Here is a 7500-nt window from a genome sequence, read left to right as displayed (position 1 = left end):
TGTGTGTGTTTCAGTTTTACAAAAAAATCACCGTTACAAGAGAACAAGTCAAATTCACACACGACGCAGTGCTGCTCAAGGTCCACCACTGCCACACAACTCCACATTCCTCTCAGAACCAAGAGAAGCACAAATGCACTTCACACCAAACAACACAAAAACTGCTGTCTCTTGCACTCAACACGTATAGTAGGAAAATTTTTACTTGACCAGCCGATCCTTATCAAGTATTCACGCTACGCAGGTAACGTGGAAATAGGAAAAAAAAAAACGTTCAATATAAAGTAAATCCTAAGGTGAAGCTGCAGAGAATGAGCTCACCAACCAAGACACGTAGTGGGGAAGACCCGAACTAATGTCTCTTTCCTTAAGACTCACTCCGCAGAAGGATACTCAGGGAATATCGACTATGTGGCGTACTGGAGGCCGCAGCAGGACAGTGGTATAGCAGATGTATATAAGGAAGGTTTGGGTCACTCAGCAAGCACGCGAGGACATGACAAGAAGCAGAATGTGTCGCCTGATTGTTGTGTTGTCTGTGGTGATGGTGGTGGTGGCGCTGAGTGAGGTGGTGACAGGCGCACCCTCTGGTGAGTACACAAAGAGAGAGAGAGAGAGAGAGAGAGAGAGAGAGAGAGAGAGAGAGAGAGAGAGAGAGAGAGAGACCAGTTTGTTACGGAAATCTAGGAAATTGTGATCAAAAACTTTGTTTGCATGTATTTTTTTTATAATATATATATATATATATATATATATATATATATATATATATATATATATATATATATATATATATATATATATATATATATATATACAGAGAGAGAGAGAGAGAGAGAGAGAGAGAGAGAGAGAGAGTTAAATAGTGAGTGACCAGTGTTATTCAAAGCGGTAAATCAAACCTGCCCATCTTAATCCCCCAGATTCTTCACATCTGCGCGTGGCCAGAGATGTGGAGGCATATGTCCGCCACGGCTCGCCGGCCAAATATTCCACTTCGGTAAGAAAAAAAACACGTCAAAGGGATAATGAAGTGGTTATGGTGTACATACAAAGGTCTTAAAGGGTCACAAAGGAATTTCAGTGTTTATAAAGTGTTTAGTGTAAAGTAATGGGTCTTTCAAGGGTGTTTTTCGTGACTCTAGTAATAGTAATAAGTAAACAGGGAAGAATGCTTTAGAATTTAAAACAAAGGGTTTACAAAGCGTATTGTTTAAGTTAATGGCACTCTGTAGGGTGTTTTCATGATTATAGTATGGAATTACAAAAGGATCAGCAAAGGAATTATATTTAAAAAAATAATAATAAAGCGATTGGAGTTGATAAACGGTTCTACAGTAGTCTCCCATTACCTGTTTCCTCTCCCTTTACCTCTGTTACTCATCTCTTCCCTCCCTTTGTCTCCTCCAGGGTGCAGTGACAAGTCACGGAGGTTGGCGGCCACCCATATACAGAGGAAACCGTCACGGCAATAGGTATAATCGGTACGGTGGATAAGGTAACTACAACCCATATCGTACGTACGGCCGCTAAGGTACAGGTTGGCGAGGTTACGAGGTGAGAACAGCACGAAATGTTGCTGTGCAGAAGATTGCGCTGAGGTACGGTGATGTGGAGAGAGGAATGAAAAGAGGAGAAACTGAAAGATAACGGGTTGAAATAAGGAATGGAATGAGAAGATAGGAAATAGAGAGAAAGGCATGGTTGACGAATGAAGATGAGATAAAGAAAGAGAATGGGTTGAAGAATGAAAAAAAAGGAGAAATTGAGAGAAAGAATGCGTTGAGGAATTAAAAAAAAAAAAAACAAGAGAAAGGAAGAAAAAAGAGACGTCCTTGGGTTGAGATGCGCTGATGTGAGAAAATAAGAATGAGAAGATAACAAAGAAAGAGAAAAAAAGGAAAACCTATGAAAAAATGTAAAGAAACGGAAGGAAATTAAATGAAAAGTTATGCAAATGGAGAAAAAGGAAATGAAAAGGAAAAAAAGGAAAACTAACGTAAGTTGAAACGTTATTAAAGTCAGGATTCTTTAATTATTTACCTTTATTTTTTGTTCCCTTATTTGTTTGTGCTTTAGTGTGTGTGTTTGTTGTTGTCTACCAAAATGTTTCCTACTCTTAATGTACCGTTAAGTTTTTTTTTTTTTTTTTGTTAGAAAGACAGGAAAGCTGCTTCATTAGGCAGGGAGGCTTCTGTACAAAGACCAGTGTTCTTCAGACTTTATTCTATCAAGACCATGTTTGATTTTATATACTCCCTTCACAACCCTGTAAGTCTGTTCTATTGTACCTTTATACCTCTGATATGGAACCTGATTCACACACACACACACACACACACACACACACACACACACACACACACACACTACTAAATTTTAATTATTGTTCATATATCTCTTTATGATGTGACGACCCACTGAACAACAGCTTGCGAACCAGCTTTGGGTCCCGACCCGTACTTTGAAGAACCCTGACATAAACAATAATTAATATTTACAATGGTCACCTCTTAAAAATATTTTTCATTTTCTCCCGGCAAACAGAGAAAATTTGTTTTTGAATGGCTAACATTTGTTAATTCTTGTTAACTTCATGGAGAATTAGGCGGAGGGATGAGGGGAAAAAGGCAAGAAGAAGAAGAAGAAGAAGAAGAAAAAGGAGAAGAAGAAAAAGAAGAAGAAGAAGAAGAAGAAGAAGAAGAAGAAGAAGAAGAAGAAGAAGAAGAAGAAGAAGAAGAAGAAGAAGAAGAAGAAGAAGAAGAAGAAGAAGAAGAAGAAGAAGAAGAAGAAGAAGAAGAAGAAGAAGAAGAAGAAGAAGAAGAAAAAAAGAAGAAGAAGAAGAAGAAGAAGAAGAAGAAGAAGAAGAAGAAGAAGAAGAAGAAGAAGAAGAAAGAAGAAAAAGAAGAAGAAAAAAAGGAAGGAAAATAAAAAAAAAGAAATAAAGACGAACATCAAAAACAACAACAAACAAACAAACAAACAAATAAAAAACAAAAAGATTATACAGTGCTCAGCCTCTATCCTCCACCACGTACATTCTTTCAACTCACACATCACATTATACATTTTCTTAAAGGTTTAAAAAAAAAGAATAAATAAATAAATAAATAAATAAATAAATAAATACATAAATAAATAAATAAACTCCTTAACCTTTGACATAGGGACAAAATACGAGGACAAGGAAAAGACAGGAGGACAAGAAGACAGTAGGAAAGACAGGAAGACTAAACGGAAGACAGGGAGATATAGAGACGGCAGGAGAAAAACAAAGATAGGAGAATAAAACAGAAAAGAAAGGAACAGAAAGGAGACACATAAAGAAAAAAGATGAAAACAAGAATAGAAGAACGAGTAAGAGAGGACAGAAAGTGACAAGAACAAGAAATAAAGACAGGAGGACAGGAGACAGAAACAGGAAGGTAAAAGATGACAGGAAAAGAAGAGAAGACGACAGAACAAAAACGAAGACAGGAAAAAGAGGAAATAGTAAGAAACAGAAAACAAACAAACAGAAAACAAGGCAGAAAAGACAGAAAATGGAATGGAAGGGACAGAGAGAGACAGAGTCAGTAAGGGACGGGAGAGAGGGAGACAGCTGAGGAGGGACATGGAGGGGCAGTAAGGGACACACGGGAGGGGGCAGGAAGGGCACTGTTGTTAAGCACGAATATACGCATCAAGGGGCAGGGGAAGGTCGCGGGAAGGCAGGAACCTGATTAGTATGTCCTAAGAATGCAGGTAGTGTCGTGGTAGGTGTGTCCGGCCACACATACACACACACACACACACACACACACACACACACACACACACACACACACACACACACACACACAGGTAGATACAGTAGGTAGTGAAATTAGTGAAAAAGTACCCAGGAAAATGTTGGTAAGGAAGGGAGGAAAGAAAAAAATGGAAATGTTAGCAAAGAAGGAGCAAAGGAGACGAAGAAAAAGAAAGAAAAGAGTAAGAAAGTGAAAACATTACTATGGAAGAGAGAGAGAGAGAGAGAGAGAGAGAGAGAGAGAGAGAGAGAGAGAGAGAGAGAGAGAGAGAGAGAGAGAGAGAGAGAGAGAGAAGGAATAAAGATAGGAAAAACAAACAGTAAAAAAGTAAACAAGAAAGTAAAATTGTTACTAAAGAAGGAAGGAAGTAAGGCAGAAAGGAAGAGCAAGAATAAATAAAGTTACAACCACCTGCCCTCTTGCTTCTAATATCAAATGTAATGAAACGAGGAAAAATTGTTTGTTTGTGTTAGTCTTGGTACCTTAATGCTTCTTCTCTCCTCTTGTGTGTTTATGTTGCGTTCGGTTAGGTTAGGTTAGTGTGTTGGGTTGGGTTGGGTTGGGTTTGGTTGGATTAGGTTGAGTTGGGTTTGGTTGGATTAGGTTGGGCTGTGTTAGGTTGCGTTGGGTTTGGTTTGGTTGGGTTCGGGTGTGTTGTGTTGGGTTAGGTTTGCTTAGGTTAAGTTTGGTTAAGTTACGTAAGCTTGTTAAGAGGACAAATTCGTTTTTTCAAGGATGTTTTACATTATCCTAGCGATAATTAAATAGGCTATAATAAAAGTTACTGAATTTTCAAGGGTGTTTTCCAGAGCTCCCACTTCTGAGGATTTTGTCCCCAGACTGGGACTTTTCATGCATTTACTGACAATCTAGGGATTTTAGCTTTTTGGGGATATTCTGGGAAATTATGGTCGCTTTTAGTAACAATTTAAGAATTTACAGCTGTTATTACTATTCTAATATTTAAAATTACTTCTTGGCGTTTACTAAATGGCAGAGCGCAAATGAGCATTAGCTACCGGAGTCGACAACATTGAAATTTCAGCCAATCATATGCAGTGATAAGAGTCAGCGACTCGGGCTTGGGCTCAGCTGAGTCAGCCTCTTGCCAGTTTGTTTACATTTGACTCCTCACCGGTACACAGCACACACACACACTTACAGTGAGTTTATACATTTTTGTGTTTTTTTGTGAGATGTTGTAAAATGTAGTTCTTTTAATGTTATGCAAGAATGTGAATAAGGTTGATATGGTAAGAGTACTGGCTACAAGATGCCATGACATTCTATACTGAAGCTAAGAATAACGTAAATACTGTAATAGCAGCAGGTTTTGCGAGATATTTGCCTGAGAGTACTGAGGCACATTTCACATTATGTATTCTCTCTTGGCGTCTTGGTGCGGCTACAGGATCAGAAATGCTTGTGATTACTGCCACACAATCATCCGGCTGCCACACACATTGAAACTCAACTCTCTTCCCAGTTTGCAGCAACAAGTACTACGGGATGGCTCGTAAGAGATTACTGTGTGTATATTCAACAAGCATGAGAGGAAATATAATTACACAAGCAACTGAGGTAAACAAGAAGTGTATAAGCATATTCATGTCTACATTAACCCATGCACTGCTAGGTAATTATCCCATTATCATCTAGTACAAGCTTTAAAGGAATATATATATATATATATATATATATATATATATATATATATATATATATATATATATATATATATATATATATATATATATATATATATATATATATATATATATATATATCAGTCGACTGCTATGTCAGGGCCCGAACCGCATTTAGATACGGCGAAAAACCGCATAATGTGAAAGGCACCTAAGACATGAAAATTTTTACCTGCCCATCGAACTGTTGTCAAGTCTCCACGCTGCGCAGGTAAGGTAGATATAGGAAAGAAACGTTGAACACAAAGCATGCCCCAAGGCGAAGCTGCAGACTATGAGCTCACCAACCAAAACACGTACTGGGGAAGATCCTAACCTCCTGTCCGTATCGTTGAGACTCACAACGCAGAGGGAAACTTAGGGAATATCGACTGTGTGGCGTACCGGAGGCCGCATGAAGACAGTGGTATAGCAGAGGTACATAAGGAAGGGAAAGGTTTGGGGTCACTCAGCAAGCACGTGAGAACAGGACAAGAAGCACAATGAGTCGCCTGATTGTTGTGTTGTCTGTGGTGATGGTGGTGGTGGTGCTGAGTGAGCAGGTGACAGGCGCGCCCTCTGGTGAGCACAGAGAGAGAGAGAGAGAGAGAGGAGAGAGAGAGAGAGAGAGAGAGAGAGAGAGAGAGAGAGAGAGAGAGAGAGAGAGAGTTATATAGTGAATGCCCATTGTTATTTAAAGCGGTAAACCAAACCTGCCTGTCTTAATCCCAGATGCTTCACACCTGCACGTGGCCAAGAGAGAGATGCCATATGTCTACGATGGCTCGCCGTCCAAAATATTCCACTTCGGTAGGGAAAATCTCGTCAAAGGGAGTATGAAGGGGTTAGGAGTCTCCATACAAAGGTTTTAAGTGTTACAAAGGAATTTCAGAATGTTTACAAAGGATTCAGGGTAAGTTAATGAAACTTCCAAGGGTGTTTTTCATGATTCTAGTGATAGTTAAACGGGGAAGAATCCTTTAGAAATGATTGCAAAGGGTTTACAAAGAGTAGCGTGGAAGTTAATGGCACTTTGAAGCGTGTTTTCATGTATCTAGTAATAATTAACAATGAAGAAAATGAGTTACAAAGGATAAGGAAAGAGATTATAGTTTACACAAAGTTTACAAAAAGTTTATATAGTTCTTAAAGAGCACTACAGTACTTTTCCTTCACCTGTTTCCACTCCCTTCACCTCTGTTACTCATCTCTTCCCTCCCTTTGTCTCCTCCAGGGTGCAGTGACAAGTCGCGGAGGTTGGCGGCCACCCATATACAGAGGAAACCGTTACGGCAATAGGTATAATCGGTACGGTGGATACGGTAACTACAACCCATATCGTACGTACGGCCGCTAAGGTACACGTTGGCGAGGTTACGAGGTGAGAACAGCACGAAATGTTGCTGTGCAGAAGATTGTGTTGAGGTACGGTAAGGAATGAAAAGAGGAAAAAAAACGGAAAGAGATTGGGTTGAAAACAAGAAAAGGAATGAGAAGATGGGAAATAACGAGAAAGGCTGGGTTGAGGAATGAAGAAGATGAGAAAAGAAAGAGAATTTGTTGAAGAATGAAGAAAAGGAAAGACTGAGAGAAAGAATGGATTGATAGATAAAAAAAAAAAAAAGAGGAGAGAGGAAGAAAAATCGACGTGGTTGGGTTTAGATGCGCTGATGTGAAAAAATAAAAAGAATGAAAGAAGATAAGAAAGAAAAAGAGAGGAAAAGAAAAGTTATGAAAGATGTAAAGAAAGAGAAGGAAATTAAATGAAAGATATGTAAATGGAAAAAAAAAGAAATAAAAAAAAACAAAAAAAAAATGAAAAGTGTGATGTAATTGGAAAGACCGTTAGTATAGATTCTTTGATAATTAAGCTTTATTTTTTCTTTCTTTTTATTTTTTTCAGTGCATGTGTTTTGTTGTTTTTCTAACAAAATATTTCCTCCCGTTAATGTAGCGTTAAATAATTTAGTTTTTTTTTTTTTTTTGTTAGAAATACAGGAAAGCTGCCTCATCAAGTAGGGAGT

General features: G+C 38.5%; 1 protein-coding gene across 3 annotated transcripts in view; it reads left to right on the top strand.

The window, feature by feature from the left end:
* Positions 1 to 442: 442 nt before the first annotated feature.
* The window catches only part of LOC135116511 (uncharacterized), a 7256-nt gene continuing 198 nt past the window's right edge, over positions 443 to 7500 (top strand). Inside the window, exons 1-4 of one of the 3 annotated variants that reach the window (XR_010276364.1) lie at positions 443 to 590; positions 924 to 1000; positions 1411 to 4306; positions 4370 to 4384. Coding sequence is in view for 2 of the 3 variants with exons in the window: in XM_064034023.1 (XP_063890093.1) it covers positions 452 to 590; positions 924 to 1000; positions 6711 to 6833 (339 nt within the window). In the remaining variant the exon portion in view is untranslated. Of the gene's footprint in view, positions 591 to 923; positions 1001 to 1410; positions 4307 to 4369; positions 4385 to 6710 lie in introns of those variants that run through there. The other 2 variants (XM_064034023.1, XM_064034024.1) reach the window with 2 other exon arrangements.

This window comes from Scylla paramamosain, chromosome 31, assembly GCF_035594125.1.
Source record: "Scylla paramamosain isolate STU-SP2022 chromosome 31, ASM3559412v1, whole genome shotgun sequence".
Taxonomy (NCBI): Eukaryota; Metazoa; Arthropoda; class Malacostraca; order Decapoda; family Portunidae; genus Scylla; species Scylla paramamosain.
Note: the sequence above shows the minus strand (reverse complement) of the source record. Positions and strands in the feature narration are given on the sequence as shown.